This window comes from Sorex fumeus, unplaced genomic scaffold, assembly GCF_029834395.1.
Source record: "Sorex fumeus unplaced genomic scaffold, SorFum_2.1 ptg000107l, whole genome shotgun sequence".
NCBI classification, from domain to species: Eukaryota; Metazoa; Chordata; class Mammalia; order Eulipotyphla; family Soricidae; genus Sorex; species Sorex fumeus.
The window spans coordinates 350157-374524 of record NW_026606164.1 but is presented as its reverse complement, the minus strand read 5'-3'; the positions used below and the strand labels follow the sequence as shown (position 1 = coordinate 374524).

The 24368-nt window shown below is 58.9% G+C and overlaps 2 protein-coding genes and 1 long non-coding RNA gene across 8 annotated transcripts in view; 2 read left to right on the top strand and 1 right to left on the bottom strand.

Moving 5' to 3' along the window:
• Positions 1-7020, top strand: part of PRKAG2 (protein kinase AMP-activated non-catalytic subunit gamma 2) — a 110932-nt gene extending 103912 nt beyond the window's left edge. For all 4 annotated transcript variants that reach the window (XM_056134794.1, XM_056134793.1, XM_056134795.1 and 1 more), the window contains 4 exons: positions 415-452; positions 1564-1710; positions 3042-3135; positions 5975-7020. In XM_056134794.1, coding sequence (XP_055990769.1) covers positions 415-452; positions 1564-1710; positions 3042-3135; positions 5975-6003 — 308 coding nt within the window. In that variant the 3' untranslated portion in view covers positions 6004-7020. The remainder of the gene's footprint in view (positions 1-414; positions 453-1563; positions 1711-3041; positions 3136-5974) is intronic.
• Positions 1-24368, top strand: part of RHEB (Ras homolog, mTORC1 binding) — a 239322-nt gene that overhangs the window by 195549 nt on the left and 19405 nt on the right. For 2 of the 3 annotated variants that reach the window (XM_056134802.1, XM_056134803.1), the window contains exon 2: positions 17659-17722. In XM_056134802.1, the coding sequence (XP_055990777.1) occupies positions 17671-17722 (52 nt within the window). In that variant the 5' untranslated portion in view covers positions 17659-17670. Of the gene's footprint in view, positions 1-17588; positions 17723-24368 lie in introns of those variants that run through there. The other variant, XM_056134801.1, reaches the window with a different exon arrangement.
• Positions 15063-19471, bottom strand: LOC130042656 (uncharacterized). Its single transcript, XR_008795290.1, has 3 exons — positions 19223-19471; positions 18811-19134; positions 15063-16188 (listed from the first exon to the last, which is right to left on the bottom strand). It is a non-coding gene; the product is annotated as an uncharacterized LOC130042656 (long non-coding RNA).

The following is a 24368-nucleotide window of genomic DNA, read 5'->3' as shown; positions in this document are numbered from 1 at the left end:
GGGGTGGGCACTGGGGCACTGAGACTCGGGCCGGGCACTGAGCCTCAGATGGGCACTGAGGCAGGAGACTCAGGCGGGCACCAGGGCACTGAGACTCGGGGTAGGCACTGGGCACTGAGATTCGGATGGGCACTGGGGCATGAGACTCTGGCAGGCACTGGGCACTGAGACTTGGGCCAGGCACTGGGCACTGAGCCTCAGATGGGCACTGAGGCACGAGACTCGGGCGGGCACCAGGGCACTGGGACTCAGGGTGGGCATTGGGCGCTGAGACCCAGGCTGGCATGGGGGATCTGCCGGTGGCCAGAAGGGGCCCTGGGCCCTGAGCACCACTTGGGAGCGTGAGAAGACGGATCTGCGGTGCTATTGTTTGTTCCTGACATTGTTTTCTGACACACTTTTTTTCACTTTCAGGAAAAGTTGTAGATATTTATTCGAAATTTGATGTCATTGTAAGTATTGTTGTTTTATTAAACCTGACCTACCGGGGCCAGAAAGAGAGTGGAGGGGTTAAGGCGCTTGCCAGCCCTGGTTTCATCCCCAGCACCACGCAGGGTCGCCCGAGCCCAGCTGGAGTGGTCCCTGAGCACAGAGCCAGGAGTAAGCCCTGGGCATCGCTGGGAGTGGCCCCCAAACCATAAAACACAAAACAAACCAAACCCCCGCCTTGCAGAAAGTGCTGGAGTTTCACTGTGAGTGTGAGGAACCTGCTCTGTCCTGTGGGAGGGCGGGAATCAGGAATCAGGCCTTCTGCCTCCCTGAGTCTCCATCTACACATCGGGGACGGGGTGGGGACATGGTGACCCACCACAGCTCAGCGGGTCTTACTGTCCCCATGCATAGCCATGCCCCCCCCACGCCCAGCGAGTGCTCCCACAGTAACCGGCGTTCTGGGTTTGAGATTATTCTTGGCCCTTGTGTGTTCAGACTCACTGCACTCGGCCCCAGGTCGGCCACGAATCTCAGGCGTGTGTGGTGGCCTGGGTAGGAGCCTGCTGACCCCGCAGTGGCCATGAGGGCCCCCACTCTGCACTTCCCACGGAAAAGGCTGCTCCCTGTTTGCTGCACCGGGGTCCAGACCCTGAGCCCCACGTGTCCAGGACAGACCCTCGCGGTGGTAGCCGAGGGGCCTGGTGTCAGCCCTCCTGGGGAGTCCCACAGCCCTGCTAACCCCTCTCGCACCCTGCTCTCCTTCATGTGGTTGCCCCCCAAAGAGTGATGCTTTGAGGCGCAGGTTCAGGGGAACCATCTGGGCTCTCAGAACCCTGGGAAGCCACTTGGACCCCCGGGTCTCACACGGCCTCTTCTCCCTCTGTGATGATGTGATCCTGGAGGGGGGAGTCAGGGGCTCCTAGGGCAGGCAGCTGCCATGCCGTGCCCGTCCTGAGCGGGAGATGGGGGCAGCCGAGTGGGTGGCAGCGGGAGAGCGCCCAGCCAGAGCCCCCGGGACTGTGCCCTCGCCACGGGCCCCGGCGAAAACCATCCCTGTCTCTCAAAACCAGGCGGCTTAAGCGGTGCCTGGTGGCCACCGAGTGACAGGGTCTCCTTGTCGCCCGGTTGCAGAACCTTGCTGCTGAGAAAACCTACAATAACCTCGACATCACGGTGACGCAGGCGCTCCGGCACCGGTCCCAGTACTTCGAGGGGGTGGTGAAGTGCAGCAAGCTGGAGACGCTGGAGACCATCGTGGACCGCATAGTGAGGGCCGAGGTGAGCCGCCCCGCCGTGCGCCCCCCGCAGCCCCCCGGGACGCGCGGGCACTCGCTGAATGGGCGGCGTGGTTGCTCAGGGCTCAAGGGGCTGCTCGGATGCTTTCGTGGTTTTCCTGTTGGCTTGGGGGCACATCCGGGGCTGACTCCGGAGGGGGCTCCGGGTGCAAGGGTGGAATCCGGGTCAGCTGCAGGCAAGGCAAGCGCCCTCCCCCCGCCCGCTATACTGTCTCTGCCCCCCCACACACACCCCAATCAGAGCATTTTCTTTCATTTTTTGTTTGGAGGCCACACCCAGTGTTGCTCAGGCGTTACTTCTGGCTCTGCACTCAGCAATCACTGGTGGTGGGTGTGGGGGTCCATATGGGATGTCGGGGATCGAACCCAGGCGGGCGTCCTGCAAGGCAAGTCTTTCCTGCTCTCCTGTCGCTCTGGCCCCATCAGGGCATTTTCTGATCTAGTACAACCGTTGGCTTAATTCATAATTAAGTTCATGACAGTATTTTTGGGTTGGGGGCCACAGCCGTTGATTCTCAGAGGCTGGCCCCAGCTCTCTGCTCTGTGCTCACTCCCAGCAGTGCTTGGGGGACCCTGGGTTCAGGGATCAAACCCAGGCCTCCTGCGCACAAAACCGGGGCTCCATGGGCTGGAGCGATAGCACAGCAGGTAGGGCGTTTGCCTTGCACCAGCCGACCCAGGTTTGATCCCCGGCATCCCATAGGGTCTCCAGAACACGGCCAGGAGTAATTCCTGAGTGCATGAACCAGGAGTAACTCCTGTGCATCGCTGGGTGTGACCCAAAAGGGAAAAAAAACAAAACCAAGCTGGGGTCCAGCCCATCGCAGGGATATGGAAGACACTGAGTGTTTTTAGAGAAACTCACAAAGAAATGCATTAGGTGGCATGAGAAAGGCGACTTTTCCTTGAGCCCACGGCTGTGGTGTCGGAAGTGTTCCCGTTGGAGATGAGATCTAAAGGCGTCGTTCCGCTTTCCTTACCCCCTTCCGGTGGCCCCCTCTTTCGTGCGGGGGTGTGGGAAAGAGGAAGCTGGTCTGGCCTGGGGCCGGCTGATGCCCGTGTTTGCGAGGCGCAGGGGAGCAGCCGCCCTCCTGAGACCTGCCCTCAGGCCTCGCAGCCAGCGCCCCGGGACCCCGGAGCTGGCCTGTTGTCCGACAGACCTTGAGGTGGCAGCAGCCCGGCTTGCTCCCAGCAGTCAGGTGGTGGCGTTGCTCTGTGACCCTCGTGCCTGTGGGTGTTAGCGCTGTGGCCGCGTTTGTGGTCCACGGAAGGTGATTTTTCTTTCTTGACTCTCCCAGGCTTTCTCGTCCGCAGGTGCATCGGCTGGTGGTAGTCAATGAAGCCGATAGTATCGTGGGTATCATCTCCCTGTCGGACATCCTGCAGGCCCTGATCCTCACCCCCACAGGTACGCCCCCCCATCACCTGTACGCTGAGTTCTCAGGAGAACTGGGATGAGGGTTCCCTGCCCAGCTTTGCAGCCCTGGTTCATTTCTCTGAGGCTTCCCCCAACTCCGCCAAGCCGGGGTGAGAGAGAAAAGCGCGTGGCAAGTGTCGGGGTCCAGGGGCGCAAGACCCGGGGCAGCTGTGCATGGGACCCTCCTGCTTTCCAAGGGGACAGCTCACTCCTTCCTTCCCACAGTGGCGTCTTGAGAGTCGGACTTTGTAGGACCATGGCAGCATTGCCCAAAAGTCACCCAGTACAAGGTCCAGGGTTTTCCACATGCCTGGGAAGGGGCGGAGGACGGGAAGCTCAGTGGTTATGGGAGGCCAACAGAGGGGCTCCGGGTCATCCAGAGGCCTGAAAGCGTTGAGTCCAGCTGCAGGCCTGAGGGAATGGGAGCCGCTGGGAGGGGCCGCGTCTGAGCCTAGGGAGGCTGCAAAGAAAACGGACCCTGAGAGTCAGCTCTGAGCTGCTGCTTTCGTCACAAAGACTCTGAGACCTTGGGCGCGTCAAAGCTCGTCGCAGCTGGTGTTGGGGAAGGAAACGCGCCAGTGTCATGAACAACCTTCCCCCCGCGGGGAAAAGTGACGGTTTTCAAGGGAAAAGAAAAAGCTCCTCAACTTGCTTTTTTTTTTTTCTCTCTATTTCTAACTGGAAAACACAGGAGGAATTCCTTTTTGGGATAAACTATTAAAGCCATCTGTCCTTAAAAAAAAAAATCTCGTGTTTTGAGTATGTGAAACTCAAACCCAAAGACACGATTTCTTTTTTGTGTCACACTGTACAAGCGACTTTAAGCGCCCAACTGTGTGGACAGCCGGGTCGGCCCCTGGAGCCCTGGAGCCGCCGACACACTGTCATGGCACATTCGTGGCCTTGGGAAGGGCCCGGGGCACCCCTGTGCCGGGACAGTGGGACTGCAGGACACGGGAGGGTCCAGCTCACACTGACAGGGAGGGGCCTCACGCCTTCTTCCTCCAGTCTGCCCCCGCCATCCGTGACCTGCACACACAGATGTGGGGGCAGAATATTGCAGGGGTAGGCGTGGGGTCATTAGTTTTCCTCTCCTGCAGAAATCAAGGGGCTGAGACCCGCTTTTCAGAAGCAGCTCCCTGGGGGGGGCCATTCTCCCCCACCCCCGCCCCGAACACATGTGGCACTCGGGGACTTCGGCCTGCCAGTCTTAATTCATGAGCACCTGGCAGGCCCTGGGCATGGAGCACGCAGCCGCTTCCCGGTCGGGGAACAGACCCTGCTGCTTGGGTGACAAGAAGCACTTGGGGGGCTGGAGCGACAACACAGCAGGGAGGGCATTTGCCTTGCATGCAGCTGACCCAGGTTCGGTCCCCAGCATCTCATATTACCCCCCTGAGTGCAGAGCCAGGAGGAACCCCTGTGCGTTGCCGGGTATGCTCCAAAAAGCCCCCCCAAACAAAAGAAGCATTTGGTCCCGGAGCTGTACCTGCAGTGGCCCAGGGGACTCCGCCTGGCGTGAGCACTGAAGGAGGAGTACTGCCTGCATGGCCCTGTCTGAGTGTCGCAGGCTGCTCCAGAGCCCCCAGGCCAACCACTGGGCATCCCTCTGTCCCTCCACAGGGACTTGGGAGGAAGGGACAGCGTGACGCGCAGCTGTTCTGGCAGGGGTGGGTGCCCTCGGCAGTGAGAGGAAGAACAGCTGGTGCGCAGGGGTGAGGTGCGGCCTCTCCATCCCCACCGAGGCTGCTGCTCCACGCACCCATGGGATCTGAGCTCCGTCCCTGCACCCCAAGGACTTGCTCGGCATATACCCAGCCCGGTGTCATCCCCAGACCTCAGAGGGTCCCCCGGGAGTGACCCCTGAGCACCGCTGGGTGTGACCGCAGAGCCCCCAGACCCGTCCGCGAGAGCAGTCCAGAGCCAGTCGCCTCTCCTGCAGACAGGCTGAGGCGCATCTCAGCCTAGGCCCACCCAGCAACTGGCCACACGCCTTGGTAGGTTGTGGGGCTGGTGTCTCTCACCTCTGTGAGGAGAAAGGAGAGAGGCTGTGTGAGCAGGAACATGGTAGTGCTCCCACCCTAAGGGCACACCCTCTCCCCCAGCCCCCGAAAGCACGGACAGCTGAGACCCCGCCCCAGGCCACCAGCGCTCCTGACCCCATCAGTGGCCCAGCGTGGCTCAGCGGAGAGCCTGCTCCCCTCCTGAACATGACTTCTGGCTTTTTGTTTGGGTTTTGGGGCCTTACCCAGTGGTGCTCAGGGCGTGCTCCTGGCTCTGTGCTCCTGGCCCTGTGCTCAGGGATCACTCCTGGCAGAGCTTGAGGGTCCCAGTGGAGTTCTGGGAATCGAACCCAGGTCGGCCACATGCAACGCAAGGATCCTACCTGCTGTACTATCGCTCCGGACATTCAGTGACGAGTTTTCTCCTCCGCAATCAAAGGAAAAAGTTTTGTTTTTTTTTTACTGGTTAGATCATTTATTTTTTTTTAATTTTTTTAATTTTTATTAGTGAGACACCATGAGGTACAGCTGTAGACTTACAAATTTTTGTGCTTGGGTTTCAATTATACAATGATCAATTATACAGTGTTTGATCATTGTATAACTGAAACCCATCCCTCCACCAGTGCCCATTTCCCACCACCACGGATCCCAGTATGTGGGGATGGGGGGCGGGAGGAAAAAGGTTTTAAGGGCGATTGTAGCCTCCAGCCCCTCTCGCCAACCCGCTCGGCCCCTGGAGCCTGGCTGTGTGTGCTCCAAGGCCTGCTGGGCGCGACGGGGTGCCCCACACAGCACAGCCAACTTTGTGCCCTCCCCCCCACCAGGTGCCAAACAGGAGCCAGAAGCCGAGTGACGCGGGACAGGCAGCAGCCGACGGCCAGGTTGGACGAGGCTCCGGCGCCCGCTTCGCCTCACTCAGCGCTCGCTGCAGGAGGGACCAGGCTCGGGACGGACACCGGGGTTTGTGACGGGGTCTCCTCCAGCGATGCTGGACCTCCGCCGAGAGCAGGACAGACGGAGGGACCGGAAGGTGTGGGCGTGTCCGACGAGACTCTTCCGGGACCTCTGACGGGTCTCCGATGCTGTATGTCATTAAAGTGCACTGCGTCCTCCACTCTCCCTACGTTTCCTTTCCAAGGCCACTGGCGTGCCAGGTGCCAGGGCCCGAGCCGGCAGGTGGGGCGTGCGGACCGAGTGCCTTATGCCAGACCCCAGCGGCCGGGCTCCTGGCCCGCCGGCCCACGAGGCTGTGAACCTTTACCAAATCCTTCGTTTCATTCCGCTTGGCCGGCAGCCGTTTGCTCTCGCGCGCCCGGAGACGGCTCGCGGCCGTGGGACGTGATGCGTGCGGGTCCCAGTGCGAGCAACAAGACTTTCTCCAACAGCTTTACTGATTCTTCCTTTCACGCCATTTTCTCACACGCCTTGCGGGTGACTGTTGTGGGCCTTGACCTTGAACCCCGGCGGTGAGTGGCCGTCACCGTACCCTCACCATCCCGGGCAGGACGGAGCACTGGGAAGTCGTTGATTTTCTCCTTACGTGTTTAACTGTAAAATCACGCTATGTGTGCACATGTGTGTGTGTGTGCGTGTGCGTGTGCGCGCGCGTGCCGCCGTGGCTGTATTTGTAAACCCGACGGCGGCATCTCTGAATTCACGTGGCTGGACAGGAGCTGTTTCCCGACACGCGTGCTCGGAGCACGTGGGCGCTTGTACATACAGAAGCCAACTTCGGTTTCTTGTTTGGGGAGGGAGTTGGGTTGGTGTGGTGGTTGCTGTGTTTTTTGTTGTTTGGGTTTTGTGTTTTGGTTTTGTTTTGTTTTTTCCTTCCTTGCGGATTGAAAAATTAAAAGAAATCTGACTACCTTTCTGTTGAAGCTCTTCTCTGCGGCCCACGCGACACCTTTATGTTCGACCTGCCTTTTCGTTCTTAGCTCCTGCCCCGTCCACCCACAGACCCCCGTGGAGTCTCGCCCTTTTCCTCCGTGCCCAGGTCAGAAACCCTTCGTGACTTAATCCCTCAACTCCTGAGGCCGGAGCCAACACCTGGGGCCTCCTTGCTCGGGGCCACGCGGGGGACCCTCGACTTTCCCATTCGTTGCTCAGAACCCCACAGTCCCGCAGCCTCAGGGTCAAGGTCAGCCACCTCCGTGGGGTGGGGCCCTCCCAGGCGCCAACATCACCTCTTCCCTGTGACACCCGTCCCCTACCCCCACAGCCCTGCCCCCCCTCTGGGTGAGGAGGGGCCTGGGTGCGGCCACAGCCCTCTCTGTCCGTCCCAGAGGCCCTGCGGGAGGGAGGTTTGGCCTTTCTGACTTCAGGCACAACTCAGGGACAGTTCTCTGCGCCCAGGGCCGCCCCCGACTGGGCCACGGGGAGGAACAGGCCTGGGATGCTCCCCCAGGGCTCCACTTGTGGGGGGCGACTGGGGCCCCCTGGAATGCCCCAGCCCAGTTTCAGCTCGTGAGTCCCCTCACCCCATTTGAGACCAGGAATCTCGCCCCCCTGCTGAGGCGGTCTTGCCCCAGTGCAAAAGACAATGAGGCCAGAGCTGGAGCAATAGCACAGCGGGGAGGGCATTTGCCTTGCACGCGGTCGACCCAGGTTCGATTCCCAGCATCCCATACGGTCCCCTGAGCACCGCCAGGAGTGATTCCTGAGTGCAAAGCCAGGAGTGACCCCTGAGCATCACCGAGTGGGACCCAAAAAGCAAAAAAAAAAAAAAAAAAAGACAATGAGGCCGAGGCCCAGAAGGGGATGGGGCAGTCCCCAACGCTCCCTCTTCAGCCAGCCCTTTCTGAATTCTGGAAGGTTCCCTCGGCCATCTCTTCGGTAGACCTGGGTTTGGGGACCTGGGCTCCTTTATTTGGAACCGGGGCTGTGTTCAGTGGGGGTTGCTTCCTGTCCCCCCCGGAAGGACCCGCAGTGTCTGCGCTGTAGGGTGGGTGAGGGGGTCTTCCCTGTTTGGGACAAGACTAGGCTGCTCCCAGCAAGCGACAAGGAGATGGCGCTGCTGAGGGCGGTCCCCCCGGCGGACGCTTCTCAGTGGGGACTCGAGGGGCGCCCCAAAGGGGCTCGCCGAGGCGGTGGGGCCAGGCGACCAGCCCAGAACGACCAGAGCGTCCCAAAACAACAAACTGTTCACACTTTGCACACAAGACTTTCAACCCAAGCCAGCTCGCGCGCTTCCTGTTTTGTTTTTTCAACACCAAATCGGCACCTGCCGTGCTTGGGGCCACCGAGGCCACTGAGTTGGGGGGGGAGGCAGTGCTGTGGAGCCAGCCCCCCACTCACGCCTCCCGGGGAGTGTCCTGGCTCGGAGGGGTGCTCGGAGGCTGTCCCCGGTGTCCCCAGGCTGAGCCGTGCGGGTTCAGAGGCGGCGCGGCCGCAGGCTCTCCCCGACACGAGACAATTTGTCTTAGCCGGGCAGATGAGACTCGGGCCAGGCGCAGGCTGTGACGGGAATAACAAGCAGATGGTGGCCGAGGTTTCCTGGTGGCTGGAGCCGGCGTCAGAAATAGGACACGCTGCTATTATTAGCCCCCAAGGGAAAGGCTCCAGGAACCGGCCCTGTGATCTCCGTGCCTGCTCCCAGCTGGAGCCTTCACCTGCGGCGCCCCGGGCGGCTCCCCACTTTGTGCTCGCAGCCGCACTTGACCCAGATGCCTTTTGGGGGGGGGGGGGAACAGGTTTTTTTTAAAGATATGCAAACACTTCTAAAGAGAGAACGGCGGGCGTGTACTTCCTTCTATTCTTCCCAAATATATGCTTCCCCCACCCCCACCCCCACTTGGGGAGACGGAGCAGAGGCTTTAAGGGGGGGGGGGCTGTCCTGTGGACTGAGGGGACACGCCCACCTGCAGCCCCCGACCCTCCTGCCTCTCCAGTTCCAGCGAGTGAGAACAGGTGACCGGTAGCGCCCCTCCTGCCCCCGGCCTGTCCACCGTCCTGCATCCAGATGCCCACGGCCCTCGCCCTCCCCTCCTGCCTGCCCCTCCCCCCTCAGCTCCGGCTCTTCTGGTCCGCTTTCTCTCCAGACTCCGCAGGGGGTCTGCTCCAGGGGCAGTGCTCCCCTCCGTCCATCTGTCTACCGGAGGCTCCCCTCCAGCCAGTCCTTCTGCCGCATCTGGACACACAGACGCCCCGAGGGGTGCTCGGAGGCTGTCCCCGGTGTTCCCAGGCTGAGCCGTGCGGGTTCAGAGGTGGCGCGGCCGCAGGCTTTCCCCGACACAAGACAATTTGGCCCCTGCAGAGGCCACTGTGCTCCGTGGGTTGTGTCCACCTCAGGGCTTGCCTTTCCCCTGAGTTCATCCTGTTCCGCGGAGGCGGGTGCCTTGGGCTGGGGTGGGAGTTCCCTGGAGAGCATCTAGAGGCCCCTCGTGGGCTCGTGTGTACGGACGCGTGTTCCTCTACCTCCCGCTCATTTCCCAGTTTCCTTCATCATGGCCTTCTGGCCTGTGAGCCAGACAGAGTGTGTTTCCTATTTCCCGGACATCCAGCTGCTCCTTCTACCTCAGTTTCTGGCTCCTGCGTGACTGGCTGTGGCCAGAGCAGAGGGGGAACTGCTCGCGCCGAGAGCTCGGGGGCACAGTTCCCGCCCGGGTGCAGGCTGGCAGGAGAGGGTTGCGGTCCTCTGTCCAGCTGTGCTGTCCCTTCTGAAGTTTGAACATGCATTGTGGCCCCGAGAAGTGGTGCCGGAGTTGAGGCTCTCCTCCTGCACACAGCTGACCCAGTTGGAGGCCTGGTACCACCTCGGGGCCCCAAGCCCTGCCAGGGGTCACTCCAGGGCACAGAGCCAAGAACGGTTCCTGAGGCTCCCGGGTATCACCCACCGCAGCCCTGCCCCCAGTTCCTGAGAAATCACAGTTCCCCATGTGACTTGCTTCTGGGTCGAGTGAGTGTCATAGTTTACATGAATAGGAAGTTAGAGGCTGCGTGAAAGTTTAGGCCTGTGATGTGCTCCTGGGGAAGTAACCCTTTTAGAGTGAAATCAGGGCCATCTCTTCCCAGAATACTGGTTTTGCTTTCAAACCTATTTTCAATTCCACATCCTCTCAGTTTTCCCTTTAATATTTGGTCTATCTTTATCCACTGTTGAATGTTGTTTTAACTGTTTCTCTTGTCATTGTTATAAAGGTGATTATTTTTCTAATCTTTTTTTTTAGGTCACACCCAGCAATGTATGGGGATTACTCCTGGCTCATGCACTCAGGAATTACTCCTGGCGGTGCTTAGGGGACCATACGGGATGCTGGGAATCAAACCCGGGTCGGCTGCGTGCAAGGCAAACGCCCTACCCGCTGTGCTATTGCTCCAGCCCCTGCAAATTTGTTCTTAATAGTTCTTTTGTGCATTCAATGTTCCAGCACCAATCTCACATGTGGTTACTATCTATATATTTGGGAGGGTTTGATTTTGGGGCCACACCCAGTGGTGCTCAGGGGTCACTTCCTGCAGGCTCGGGGACCAACCCTGCCTCTGGGCAGCCCGAGCCCACATTCTGCTCCAGTCCAGGCAGATGTGGCCTCAGCTGCAGAGAACCTCATCAGGAGTAGGAGTTTAGGGCTGGGAGAGTTTGACATCCCCACAGCTACCCACCTCCCCCAAAAGAGAATTTGCCTGAACTGTCGTATGAGGAGCCAGAGGAACAGCAGAGGGTAAGTGTTGACCCTGGGTCCATCCTCAGTACTGCACAGGGTCTCCTGAGCACAGCTGGGGTGGGCCCAAGCAGAAAAAAAATCCAGAAAATGCACAAAGCAAGAATGCAGTATAATACCGAATCCTGGCCGTCAGAACTGTGTTGGCCTAAGAGCGTGCATCTTCCACCATAGACCTCAGAGCCAGAGAGATGGTAAGGTGGGTAGGGTGCTTGCCTTGGTCACGGCCGACAGTTTCAATCCCCAGATGACTCCCGGAGTCCTGCCAGGAGTGATCCCTGAGCACTGAGCCAGGAGTAAGCTCTGACCACCATTGATGTAGCCCAAAACAAAACAGAAAACCAGAAAAAAACAAAAACATCGTATTACTGTTAAAACTACAGTTTAAAGAGTCTTTTAAGAAAAAAGTTGTTAATTTAAGTTGAGTGATCCTGATGTTAGAATCAGCCATGATTTAAAAAATCCTCATCCAGGGGCTGGAGTGATAGCAGAGCAGGTAGGGCCCTTGTCCTGCACATGGTCAGCTGCGTTCAATCCCCAGCCCCCCATCTGATCCCCTGAGCCCCCCGGGAGTAAGCCCTGAGAACACCCCCTGGTTTTTGGTGTGGCCCAAAAAATAAAGTAAAAGTAAAGGCCCTCCCGTTGATCATCGATTTGCTCGAGCGGGCCCAGTAACGTCTCCATTGGAGACTTTGTTGTTAACTGTGTCTGGCATATCCAATACTCTCGGTAGCTTGCCGGGCTCTCCGAGAGGGGCGGAGGAATCGAACTCGGGTCGGCCATGTTGGCTGCGTGCAAGGCAGATGCCCTATCTGCTGTGCTATCACTCCAGCCCCCCAAAAAATAAATGTTTTAATTTAAAAAATTGTTCAAAAGTCTGTTAAAGAACCCCCAGAAAGCATAGCTATGTAGGGGCTGTAGCGATAGCACGGCGGGGAGGGTGTTTGCCCTTCACGCAGTCAACTCGGGTTCGATTCCCAGCATCCCATATGGTCCCCCGAGCACTGCCAGGAGTAATTCCTGAGTGCCTGAGCCAGGAGTAGCCCCTGTGCATCACCAGGTGTGACCCAGAAAGAAAAAAAAAAGTAGCCATGTAGAATAGAGATAGGGAGAGAGGTGGGAATTATAAAAGAATGGAAGTTCTAGAACTGAATACACTCTAAATTATTCCGTTATAAAGGGGCACTGTTGGTTCTCATGCTGTCCAATCCATGTGAAAGAGGGGCTGGACAGAGGGAGGGAGAGGAAGGGGCAGAGAAGAATATTAAAATATCCCTGGATGATCTCAAAATTGGGTCAGAAAAAGGAGCTCCCAAATCTAAGGAAGTGAATCTTAAAACAGCAGAAAGTTAAAAAAAAAAAAAAAGATTCACAGACACATTGTAGCCAGACTCCCAACACCAAAGACAAAACACAGTGAAAATAGATGGAGGAACACGCCACACATAAAAGCAGGGACACCGGAGGGCAGGGAGGGGGCTGCTTGCCACCGGCAAGCATAAATGCACAGCATTGTGTATCCCAAATTGTTTCTGCGTGCACAGAGAATGTTATCTCCCCAAGATGCTGTGTCCTGCAAAAATACCCTTCCCCCAAAATCATAAAACAGCAGAGCTGTCCCAGGTAACCCTGTTGTCTGGGCCAAATCTCTGGTGCCCCACGCATTCTCGGCCTCTTCCAGCATATAGACAGCCCACTTCACAGCTCCACCACTAATCCGGAAGAGACGCCACACTGCTGGAGCAGACGGCTGCATACGTGGTCACAGGACACCTCCTGATAGCGCGGTACTGACGGCCCAGTAGGAGCGTAGCAAACTAGGTGGGAAAGTTGCATGGACGCACACCAAGCTCCATGAACAAACACAGTGACCCAGAAGGTCGAACCAGCACCCAGCAGCTCAGTGAATCCTCAGTGACTCTAGTAACCCCATCATGAGATAGACGCTGTAGGAGGCAATATAAAGTATTTTGTGTCTACCAAGGGAGAAGACTTGGGGCTGGTGGGAAACTGAGGACAATGGCAGACTGCCTGAAGGCCACACTGGTGGTAGGGTTGTGCTGGAACACTGAACCTGAAACAGATGTGTCATGAACGACTTTTAAGTCATGGTGCTTAATTTAAAAAAAATAAAAGAATAGTTGTTTGAGAGCTTTGTGATAATAAAACATGTTTTCTAATTTTGATTCTTTTGTGGAGCGAAAGCACAGCGGGTAGGGCATTTTGCCTTGCAAGCTGCCAGCCCAGCCGAGCCAGGTTCGATTCCTCCGCCCCTCTCGGAGAGCCCGGCAAGCTACCGAGAGTATCTCGCCCGCACAGCAAAGCCTGGCAAGCTCCCCATGACATATTCAATATGCCAAACACAGTAACAACAAGTCTCACAACGAGGACGTTACTGGGCCCGCTCGAGCAAATCGACGAACAACGGGAGGACAGTGCTACAGCACAGAGCTTGCTGGTTACACAAACCTACATACATATGAATGTGACTATATATTATCACATACATGTACTTATTACTCTATAAAATTTAAACAAGTTCTTTGGGTTGTACCAACTTACATGGGGCTTTTTTTGTTTGTGTTTTTTGTGTGTGTGTGTGTGATTTTTGGTCTTTGGACCACACCCAGTGGTGCTCTGGACTTACTCCTGGCGGTGCTGGGATCAAGCCAGGCGGCTTCATGCAAGGCAAGCACTCTCCCTGCTGCTCTCTCTCTCTCTCTCTCTCTCTCTCTCTCTCTCTCTCTCTCTCAGCAATGCTTAGGGGACAGAGCAGTGCAGGGATCAAACCCAGGAGAATTGGCCACATGCCCCCTGAAGCCACTAGAGGGTCCCCTCTTGCCTCTGCTGGGGGCTCCAGGCGTTCTTGGTGGTTGGCACCTCCACGCCAGTCCCTGCCTTCTCTCTCCTCACAGGCCACGCGACACAGGATTAGAAGCCCACCCCCTTGGCTGCCACGGGCTATTTCCAACTCAGAAAACATTCTCAGATCATTAGGACATGGACCAATCTTGGAGGGGGGGGAACGCATGCAAGTGTTGACAGAGAGGAACGAGCTGTAAGTACTGTCTACGCCTCCACCAGTCCTCCAGGGGCGACTGCGTACACGACTCGGCCGGACAGATCCAGGGCATCCGACAGTGGTCTTGGATCCTCCCAACGGCGGTCAGGGCCGTGCTTTCTCTGGACTCTGCCCGGGGAAACCCTACTCCCACCCAAAGTTCACAGGCTGGAATCACCCTGACAGTGTCTTCCAGTCTGCATTTCATTTCAGTGCCCTATGGAGATGAGTCTGATTGAGCTTGTGCCACGATTAAGACGAGTCTAGTTCTTTTCCAGTCTTCATCAAATATTTATTAAACAAAACCAGAACACAGGCTTCAGGCCTCCTTTTATTTAGGTCACACTTTCTCACATTAAAAAAAAGGGGGGGGATTAAAAATAACTCGACAAATATCCTGTTAGGAATAATGAGTAGTAGTTTTCGCTTCTTTCTGAGGCTAGCCTGACGGGAGAAAAAAAATAATGTGTTGGGTCTATCTCCAGAAATTTAAAAATACATGCATTTATGTTGGAACTAGAAATCTGATGTCGCTGGGCCTGGAAATGCTCCCTGAAAGTTACTAACAGTCCCCTGGAAAGCGTAAGATTCCCGTCCACCCCCATTTAATGGTCTTACAGGCCACCAAGGCCTCCTTATCAAGGGACACTGGCAACTAAGTACCAGAATGGCCTTTCTCTAGAATTTAAGTGGAAGCAGCGCTGCTCCCAATGGCCAGGGAAAAGAGCCCCAAGCACAGAGACAGACTGAAGGCGGCAGCAGAAGCTACAGCGATCTCTTCAAGCAAACCCATTATCCCTGCTCTGGAATAAGGGAATCTTCCAGATTCCCTGGGGCAGCACAACAGCTGGAAATGTTCCTGCATGAACTTCTGGGTTGGGCATCTCAGTCTGTACTGATGAGGGGCCAGAGCAGCATGTTCAGAAGTTTCGAGGCTCCCTGGGTACCTCAAAACACAAACACGTTTTAAGGCAACACACAGAAAAAGAAATAGATTTTTATAATGGTATCAGCCCACGTGACATATGTAGATTATAAGTCTAAATATACACACTCAAATGTCATGAAACAATCTTAGCTTTAGTCATGCCGGCTTACACAGTTTAAATAGAATATTCCTTCCAGAAGGGCAATACGCCCAACCCCTGGGCTTATTCCACACCCCCCCTTACCCCTGCCCTCCCATCCCTTCAATGTGGCATGGCGTGTCACCGGTTAAAAACAAGTTGTGAAAGAGTTAAGTCCTAGAGTAGAAATTAAAAATCCATTTAAAAAAAATCACTAGCACTACCACTAGCACCCCATTGTTCATCGATTTGCTCAAGCGGGCGCCAATAATGTCTCCATTCGTCCCTGTCATGTGCTAGTGTAGACCGATGGCATATTGGGGGCTCTTTCAGGGTCAGAGGAATGAGGACCATCATTGTTACTGTCTTTGGCATATCGAGTATGTCACAGGTAGCTTGCCAGGCTCCGGGACCCAGCCACAGCCATGCTGAGACCACTCTCCACACACTGGGACGAACCTCACGCAGGAAGGAACCGGCAGAGAAACCCGGGTGTGCAGGACCCAGGTCTGAGATCTCCAAGCCTGCTTGGTTGGGGAATGGGCCTCCTCCACCCAGATCCTCCATCTTCGAGTAGCTAGACAGTCACACCCACCAACTGCCGTGTAGCCCCATCAACAGTCAAGACCCAGAGACAATAAAACCAAGCTCCCAGAAGGAGTGGCATTCGCTCCAAGCACCTGCGGCCGTGAGACCTCTGTCTAGTTCTCGCTCCCAGAGAACCCGGCAGGCTACCAAGAGTATCCTGCCCATGAAGGAGGATCCCTTTCTTGCCACATCCGCGCCAACACTGTTTGCTTTTGTTCTTTTGGATGTGAGCCAGTCTCTGTGGTGTGCGATGATATCTCATTGTTGTTTTGATCTGCAGCTCCCTGATGATTAGTGACGTGGAGCATTTTCTCACGTGCCTTTTTGCCATTCGGATCTCTTCTTTGAGAAAGTTTCTGTTCATTTCGTGGCCCGATTTTTTGATGGGCTTGGATGTTTTTTTCTTATGGAGTTCAACCAGTACTTTGTAGATCCTTGATATCAACCGGATGGGGTGGGGGGGATGGGAGGGCTACTGGGATCATTGGTGGTGGAGAATGGGCACTGGTGGAGGGATGGGTACTTCATCATTGTATAACTGAAACCCAAGCACAAAAACTTGCAAGTCTACAACTGTACTTCATGGTGTTTCACTAATAAAAAATAAAATTAAATTTAAAAAAAAAAAGAGTATCCTGCCCGCATATATGCCTGACTGGGAGCACCTGTAAAAAAAAAAAGAAAGAAATAACTTTAAAAATACCTCCCACTCCGGGCAGGTCCCTGTGACCTGGGGCTGCAGACCTCAGCGCCCAGCTCAGAGCTGCAGCCCCAAAGCCGCCTCTCGTCCAACTGGGTGCATTCCGGGACTGTCACCTCGGGCTCGCCCTGCAGACGCCACTTCCGGGGTGGGGGTGGGAGTGGGGCCCTCCCTGCGCGCAGGGGGAGGCAGAGCTGGGTCGCGCACAGGGCAGCCGGGGGCATCCCCGGGCGCCCCACGGACCGGCGGGGGTGGGGTGGGGTTGGGGGTGTCTCCGCGCGCATGCGCGGGGCCCCAGGTCTGGGGGCGCCGGCGCGACTCCGGCGGGAAATGCAGCCCCACCCCCAGCCCGCGGCCCCCGGCGTGGCGAGCCCAGCTCCGCGCGGAGCGAGCCCGGCCCAGACGGTTCCAGAACCTTCGCGGCGTCCGCCGGGCCGGGGAGTAGCGGGGGCAGGCGGGGGCGGGCTCCGAGGGGCGCGCGCGGCCTCCCCCCTCCCACGCGGGGTGACACTTAGTCATCGCCGCCACCCGCCACCCCGGATTTAGGACCGCCGAGACGACCAAGGGGGGGAGGGGGGTTGAAAGAACAACAAAGGCGCGAGGCGACGCGCCCAACCGCCAGCCGAGCGCCAACGGCCACGCGCCTCGCGCCTTTTAAGGGGCGGGCGCGGCCAATCGGCGCCCGCCCCCGGCCAATCGGCGCCCGCCCCCGGCCAATCGGCGCCCGCCTCCGCGCGCCCGCCCCGCCCCCCTCCCCCCCGCCGCCGCCCCCGCGCTATTTTTAGCTCCCGGGCGGCAGCCCCGCCCCGGGCTCCGTGTCCTCGCCGCCGCGGCCAATGGGGGACGGAGTTTCCGGCGCGTCATCGCGCGGGCGGAGGGGCTCTCGTCCAATCAGCTCCCGGGAGCCGCGGGCGTCATTAAAGAGCGGCGGAAAGCCGGGAGGGGGGAGGGGGAGGGGGTGGGTCGTGACGCAGCGACTTTCGGGCGTCACATTTCCGGAGGGGGTGGGGGAGGGGCCGGCGTTTGCCCGCCCCCCGTCGCCCGCCCCCGTCGCCCGCCCCCGCGCCCCCACAGCCCCGCGCCCCCGCGGCCCCCGCGCCCTGCCCTTCCTTTCTTTCCTCTTCTCCCTTCCTTCCTCCCTCCCTTCCTTCTCCCCTTTCAAGTCGGCCGCCGCGCCGCCCCGCGCGCGCCCGGGGCCGGGGCGGGGCCGCGGGCGGTCACGTGGGCGTGTTTGGGGGCGGGGCGGGGCGGGGCGGTTGGGCGCGCGCGAGCGAGGAGCGAGCGCGGAGCCGCGAGGAAGGAGCCGAGCGCCGAGGCAGCCGCGCCCGCCCGCCCCGCCCCTGGATGCCGCGCAGCCCCGGCGCGGCCGCCGCCGATCGCAGCACACGCGCCGCCGCCGCCGCCGCCGCGGTGGAGCAGGGGCGCCGGCCGCCCGGAGGCCGCCGAGATGCCGCAGTCCAAGTCGCGGAAGATCGCCATCCTGGGCTACCGGTCCGTGGGTGAGTGCCTGCGTGCGGCCTGCGGGCGCGGCCATGTGGCGGCCGCGCGTTTCGTAACCCGCCGCCGCCGGCTCCATGTTGGGCGGCGGCGGCGGCGGCGGCGGCGGCGGGGGCGGCCGGGGAGGGGGTCGCCCCGGCGCGCGGGGCCGCCAACAAAGGGCGCGCGGGCGGGCGGGCGCGTCCCGGGGGGCTCCGGCGGCGGGCGCGGGGGTCCCGCGGGGGCTGCGTACTCGTGGCGCCCCCGGCCCGGCCCGGCCTTTGTCTCGTCTCCTCCCCGGGCGCGGGGCTCGCGGCTCCGCCGGGCCGGGCCGGGCCGGGTCGGGCCGAGTCGGGCCGGGCCGCGCGGGCCGCCGCCGGCCGCCGTGACTGACAGCCACTTCCTGTGCGTGCTCGCCGCGCCGAACTTGCCCTTTTTCCCTCCCCCCCAAAATGTGCTCCCGCAGCGACCCGGAGTGCCGTGGCGTTGCTCGGGGGGTTGCGGGGCGGCTCGCCCAGGCCGGCACGTCGGCGCGCGGCGCTGGGGGGCAGGACCCCCGGCCCGGCCCGGCGCGGGGCCCGCCCCTCGCGGCGGGCAGCCCCGAGGACACGTCACCGGGGGCGCCCCGACCCCCCGCTGCGGGGTGGGGGGCGGGCGCGGATCCGAGCCGCGGCGGCGGGAGGCGGGCGGGGGTCCCCGCACGCCGTGGGGACCTGGGACGGGAAACGGACCGGCGGGGCTTGGCTCTCCTCCGCCCCTCCCAGGGTCGCCCGGCCCCCCGCGGTTTGGGTGCGGGGGGTTGGGGGGAGAGGCCCCCTCGGGGGGGGGCCTGCCCCGCAGGGCAAGTGCGTCGTAGAGTTTCTTCCGGATCCAGCGGGGTCCGAGCGTCGCCCCGGCTGCTACTGTGTATCAGTCGCCCCGTCCGTTTCCGAAAGTTGCGATTGGAAGGTTTCAAGGGCGAGGCCCGTTCCCGCGCCGCGGTTGCGCGGAGGCGCTCGCTGGGGGTGGGGGCGGCCCCAGGTGGGGCCCGTTTCTGGTGGAACCGGGAGGAACTTCCCGCCTCCCTGGTCGCTGGTGTTGGGTCCGGGGGGATGGTGGGTTCTCGACTTACTTTTGTGCTTATCATCGTTGTTGTGTCACTAATCTCGGGTGGTGGGGACGCACTTCGTTCGCCTGCGGGTGGCTGCCACGTTCTCAGCATCCCTCTCGGCAGGAGTATTCGCTCCTTCCCGAGTTGCGGTCCCTTCTGGGCAGAATCGAGGGTCCTGAGTGGAGGGTTTGTTTCGGTTCTCTGTTACGCGGGTCCCTGTGTCGGTCCCTGTGTCTGGTCGGGCCGCGCTGTCTTGATGGCTGTCGTTTTTCAGAACAGGGAAATAGGACTCTCTGGCTTTGTTTTTCTTACTCATTTTGGCCAGTCCAAGTCCGTTGCGTTTCCCTGTGAATTTTAGGACTAGCTTATTAATTTATGCCCCCCCCCCCCAGCACTGCGGTGTCGATAGGGTGTTGGGCAGTTTTGAAGGTACCTTTAAGTATCTAACTTAAGGAATCGCGGAAGTCTCTTGTCTCCTGGATTCATCCCATTGCAGTTTGTCCCTTTAGTGGGAGGTATTGAGGAAACCGGCCTGGAGGGGACGCTTAGTTGGGCAAAGTCAGACTGGTTCCCGCGGATTCCCCGGTTGTAGGTCGTCTGCGTCCCATTGCTGGCAGTTTCTTAGCTATTCCTGGTCGTGTGCAGCCTCTAAGGTGTTGGTGACTTGTTTCCCATCTGTTCACTGAACTTCATTGATTTTCCAGCTTCACTGCATCTACCTGTGCCTGCTTTTATGTCATCCGCCAGTTGCGTGGAAAGTGTTGACTCACTGTTCTGGGGAACCTTCCACATTCGACACTTCACAATATTTGCATTTTTGAGTCACTTTCTCTTTTAATACCACCACTAATCTCAGAAAAATCCAGAAGGTAGCTGCTGAGCACACTCTGAATGCAGGTTTTCTAAGATTCAAATTTTCTCTCTGACTTTTGAGTCTGAGCCTTGACGAAGTGCTACCACTTCTGCCTGGAGGAACAGTCTCGTTCCTTTCATCTCCAAGAGGACGCTGCCAAGTGCCCACATTGGAAATAATGGTCGTTCGTCCATCATTTCGAAGTGGAGTGGATGCCCCGGTGAGCTCCTGCCGAGGTGCTCGCTTCCACCACTTCCCAGACAATTCCACCTGCCCTCGCCTTGGAGATGAGCCCAGGCTGATGCGGCGCTGGGCTGTCCCCTTGCAGCGTGCTCGCTAGGCAAGTGTACTTGTGGGTCGAGAGGGAACGCAGAGAATCACTTCTGCTTTCTCAAGGACCCCGCTGAGTGCCAGGGGCTGCCTGCCCCCCCTCCGTGAGTTCATGGTGCTGAGGACACCGGCTCCCCGGGGCTTTGAAATTGGCCCCGACCAGGCTGGCAGTGGGAAGCACCACAGCTTTGGCAGCGTGAATACAAACTTGGACTTGGTGGAAGGGCAGTTAGAGCCACACTGTCGGTGGGAACTGGTTTGGACCTCAAGAGCCCCCCGCGCTCCCTGCAGCCCACTGACACCCCAGGGACGCGGACGCAGACTCTAGGCTGTGGCACACACGTAGAATCAGTGTGGTGCCTCCTGGGGGTGCTGGCTGCCACGCAGCACGTGGAATGAGCTCAGGGAATGTTCTGCTTGGAGAGCACGAGGTGCCCACGCCTCTCCGCTTGCCCTGTGGGGTGAGCTGACCTGTCCGATGACCTGGGGCCAGTGAGGCTCCCATAGGGAAATAATCGTCGAAGATGGCAGGGTTGTCCCACACAGGAATGGGGTGCAGCGGAGCGCATGTGGTCACACCACACGTGAACCCACACACACACTTCCTCCGAGGCAAGGCCTCTGCACGGGTTTGATTGATGCTGATAGTGGCGGGACTCAACAGCATTGCCGGCCAGGTGCTGATTGCTGGGCCAACCCACACACCAGGTTAGCTCTCTAGTGTCTCAGCAGCCAGAGAAGCTGTTGAAGAAACAAGACGGGCAGCTTAGGTAGAAGCATCTCTGGTCTGGTTGCTTTGTGTTGTTGTTTTTTGTGTTTTTTTTTTTAATCTAAACCAAAGCATGTTGGGGCTGGAGAGATAGCACAGCGGGTAGGGCGTTGGCCTTGCACGCAGCCGACCCGGGTTCGATTCCCAGCGTCCCCTATGGTCCCCTGAGCACCGCCAGGAGTAACTCCTGAGTGCAGAGCCAGGAGTAAGCGCTGTGTATCGCCGGGTGTGACCCAAAAAAGCAAAAATATAAGTAAATTAAATAAATAAACCAAAGCATGTTTGAATTTTTTTTTCCTAAGAAAATAGATGGGAGGGGCGGGTGTGTTTGGCTTATAGGCATCTCCAGCTTCCATCCCTGGCACTGCTTGGCCAGTATCCTTGGAAGTGGTCCCTGGGCCCCTGTACACTACACTGGGGAGGCCTCCCCGCCTATTTTTCCAGTAGAGGGTCTCAGTTCTTTCTCCGGTTTGCTCAGTGACTGAGTAAAAGCATAAAGGGCAAAGGTCCACCGCAGTGGCTATGGGGAACCTCCAGGGGTCCCAAGGTCGCTGGGGGCTGAGGAGGCAGGATCTCGGCAGTTCAGGCTGTGTCTGCATGGAGGGGCCTGGCGAGGCATTTCCAGTCGACTTCTCGCTGCGCCTTGGCTCAGCCCCTCTGGGAACCAGGGAGAGCGTGCTCGGTCCCGAGCACCACGGCCTGAACGGGTACAGGTTGGGGACCCAGGCTTGGGCTTCGACCAGCCGTCAGAGCATTGCTGTTCCCCCGAGGAGGAATTGCTCGAATCACTGCCCTCTTGCAGGGATGACTTGTCCCCTGTGATTCGGGTGTCAGTCACATCGCTGAATCATCCAGGCCCCTGCGAGGTGCCAGGCTCCACGTCCGGTCGAGGGGCTGGAGCAGCAGGTGCCAGCGTGCCTGAAATGCCCTCGTGGGCTCTGTCGGTGCTGGGATTTGCAGAGAATGGGTGGGGCCACAGGAAGGAGAGTGGGGCAGCCCCTCACTGGGCGGGGAGGCGGGCGAAGGGCACGGGCCAGTGGGGACTGCTAGGCCCGGGCACATCAGAGGCTTAGCCTCCAGTAGGCTCTCCGCCACAGACATGAGGCGCTTCTCTCGCTGGGTTGGCATCCCGGGCCCTGGGGACGGGGCGCTGCTCCTTGCTTCCCCCTGAGCAGCTCGAGCGGGTGGGCGGGTCCTCCAGGATCCTTGGCCAGTCTGCCAGATCGAGGTTCCGACCTGTCCCTGAACTCCGGCTGTCCTCTGGGGGGTGGCGTGGGAGTGGGGAGCTGGTTTCTTGACGGGGCGTGAAGAGGGAAGATTGGGGGTGTGGCTGGACAGCGAGACAAGATGTCGGGGAGCCCCGGAGCAAGAATGTCAGAGGGATCCAGTGGGGTGCCAGGAGGCTAGAGCCAGGGGTCTGACCCGAGTGCCCTTGGCCCCCTCATGCTGCAGCGTGTCTGGAGACGCGCGCGCGCGCACACACACGTGCCTTGTCCCCCAGCGTGCAGGGACCGGAGCCTAGAGCGCAGAGCACAGCACAACAGAGCTCGCGTTGTTGGTGCCAGGCCTGTGTGGGAGCCTTTCCGGCCCCGCGGGCGGGCGGCAGCTCCCTCGCCGCTCGGATGTTCCCACCCCCTGGCCGGGGCCTCGCTGCGACGCTCAGTTCTCTGTCGCCTCTCATTTTCCTCATTTTTGGCATTCACTCCGTTTTTACCAGTCCTGAACTGTGCGCTCTTTGTTCAAGATCGTGTCGTAATCTGAGAGTTTATCTTTCGCTCGCCTCTGTAGCTCTCGCCCCCCTCGGTCCCCCCACTTGGGCCACAAACGGAGGAAGAGCCGAGCTTCACTGTTGCCAGAGGCTGTGCTTCCTGCGTCACCAGCCCGACTGGTCTGAGTCACCCTATCGAGTGCAGTATCCTAGTTTGAAATCTTCTGGGAGGCTGTTCGGGCCTTCCTCGGCAGCTGCTCTTTCCCTTTTCGTGCAGTGAGTCTGCTCGCAGAGGCCCCGCTTCTAGAGCTTGAGTCTCGCGTTAGACTGAGAGTTTCCTAAACGCTGCTCGTCACTTGTGCCCCCGTCTGTCACGGCGTGTCTGGCGCGGGCTGTGCCCAGTGGAGGGTATTTGAATGGCACAGAGGCTCGGAGCCCGCTGTACACTTGCGTTCTCGGCCTGCTCTTTGCCACAGCAGTGGTGGCACCTTTGGCTTCTGCCAGCGTTTGAAAAACTGGGGTGGGGTGTAAGAAGAATAGGATGAGGTCATAGCCTGCTTCTCTGGCAGAACAGAGCGCGAATTGGAGGAGGGTGGGGGAGCGCGGCGCCGCGCGGCTCGGCTCATTGCGGTTCTGGGGAGCAGGCGCTCCGTGGCGGTCTGTGGCGGAGAGGTGGGAGCAGGTGCTGGAGCTGGGGGGGAGCGTGCTCCAGGCCCCTCCACAGCTCCTCTCACGCACCCCTTGGTAAACTCGGAAGGTTTCCAGGGGTTTCCTTGGCGACCTGATACCCACCCCTCATTGCTCTGGCCCTCGGGATTCCCCAGGAATAGCTCAGTGGCAAAACTGCCCAAGTCACAGCCCAAGGCCGAGAGTTGGGCGGCCGGCGCTGCCTCGGGGCTCCCAGTGCGGGGACATGTGGCCTCCAGTCATTGCAGCAGCCTAGAGGAACCTGTGAAACGGAGGTCCAGCCTCCTTGGACCCCAGCAGGCTGCTATCCTAGGCTCCTGGGCAGGTCACGTGGTAGTTGATAACAGGCGGTTATGGTGACGTGCGACCTTATATTTATTGGCAGGTTTATCTAATGTTTTGAAGTTTCAGTGGAACTGGCTGTACAATGTATCTTTTTCTTGGATTTCGGATGGATGAGAAGGGTTAGAATGCCCATTTTCTGTTCATCTGCCCGTTCCCTGAGTTTTTTGACCTCAGGTGGTTCTAATGGTGCGAGGCCCCCTTGAGGCCAGCCTTCAGCCACAGTTGTGGACCTGCTTTGTTCCTCCCTTTGGCTCTTCCCCAGTGTGATGGGCGTGTGTTTGTTGGTTGTGCTCGGGGTGCCCTTGTGGCTGGGGGGCGGAGCCTGAGGCTCGCCCACAGGAGGCTTGGCTGCTACTGTGTACTTTCAGGCTGGGAACTGCTCAGACACTGTGTCCAGTTCACTCCTAATCGCGCTCCCTCTGCTTGGGAGAAAGGAGTCAATGTCATCCCCCACCTTTTTGTTTTTCTTTTTGAAAAATCCATTGTGGAAGGTCGAGTTTACACGCGGTGAGCAGCCATGAAAGCAGCCATGCCCGGTGTACAGTGCAACTCACAGAACCTGCCGTTGACTGTTCAAAAGGCCGGCCATTTCCATCACCTCCAGGGTCCCTCTGGGTTTTTCCTGAATGCACGGTGAGGGCTTTTGGGATCGTTTCTGAGGTCCATACGTGTTGCTGCTTGCCACCGGAATCCCTTGCGGCCTGCACATCACGGTGTCCACTGTTGGGTCTCTGAGGATAGAGCCCACCAGCCCTTTGTCTGTCTTTGTTCTGGTCGTTTCTGCTCAGGGAACGTCCTGGAATGGGGCTGCCGGGCCACACTGTCCCATGTGCATTCAGAAAGGTGCCCGCGGTCTTGGTGCCTGTGCCGTGAGGCTTGCGCCCTCA